The 536-nt window shown below is 74.4% G+C and overlaps 1 protein-coding gene across 1 annotated transcript in view; it reads right to left on the bottom strand.

Annotated features, from left to right (window-relative positions):
* RPS10 (ribosomal protein S10) overlaps positions 1–520 on the bottom strand; it is a 3000-nt gene extending 2480 nt beyond the window's left edge. Inside the window, exons 1-2 of the mRNA XM_027695233.1 lie at positions 451–520; positions 32–181 (exon numbers count right to left, since the gene is read on the bottom strand). Of these exons, the coding sequence (XP_027551034.1) occupies positions 32–181; positions 451–492 (192 nt within the window). The 5' untranslated portion in view covers positions 493–520. The remainder of the gene's footprint in view (positions 1–31; positions 182–450) is intronic.
* Between the last annotated feature and the right edge of the window lie 16 nt (positions 521–536).

Genomic DNA, 536 nt, shown 5'->3' on the forward strand with positions numbered 1-536 from the left:
GACCCCACACCTGCCCCCCCAGACCCCACACCTGCATGGCTTTCATGACGTGCAGGTTGGGCACGTTCTTGTCCACGAGCTCGGGGTGCTTGGGCATGTGCACGTCCTTCTTGGCCACCATCACCCCCTCCTTGAACAGCAGCTCGTAGATGGCGATCCGGTTCTTCTTGGGCATCAACATCTGCAAAAGGAACAGGGCACAGGGCCGGGTGACCCCGGGGCCCGCGGGAGCCCCAGAGGGACGCAGGCAGTGCCGGAATAAGGGAGGCGCCGGCACCGGGAGCAGACCCCCCCCCCCCCACCCCCGGAACCGCCCCGCGCCCGCTCCCTCCCCCCCGCACAGCCGGGCGCGGCCCCCCCCGGTGGCAGCGGCGCCCCACGGGGCGCGGCGGGCCCGGGATGGCGGAGATGCGGCGCCGATGGCGCGGCCAGGCCCGAGCGCAGCCTCACCGTGGCGGCGGCGGCGGGGCCCGGCCGGAAAGGGCTGCGCATGCGCGGCACCGCCGCTTCCGCCGCCGAAAGGACCCCGCCGGCGG

Source organism: Neopelma chrysocephalum, unplaced genomic scaffold (assembly GCF_003984885.1).
Source record: "Neopelma chrysocephalum unplaced genomic scaffold, ASM398488v2 Primary Assembly neopelma1_100, whole genome shotgun sequence".
Lineage (NCBI taxonomy): Eukaryota > Metazoa > Chordata > Aves > Passeriformes > Pipridae > Neopelma > Neopelma chrysocephalum.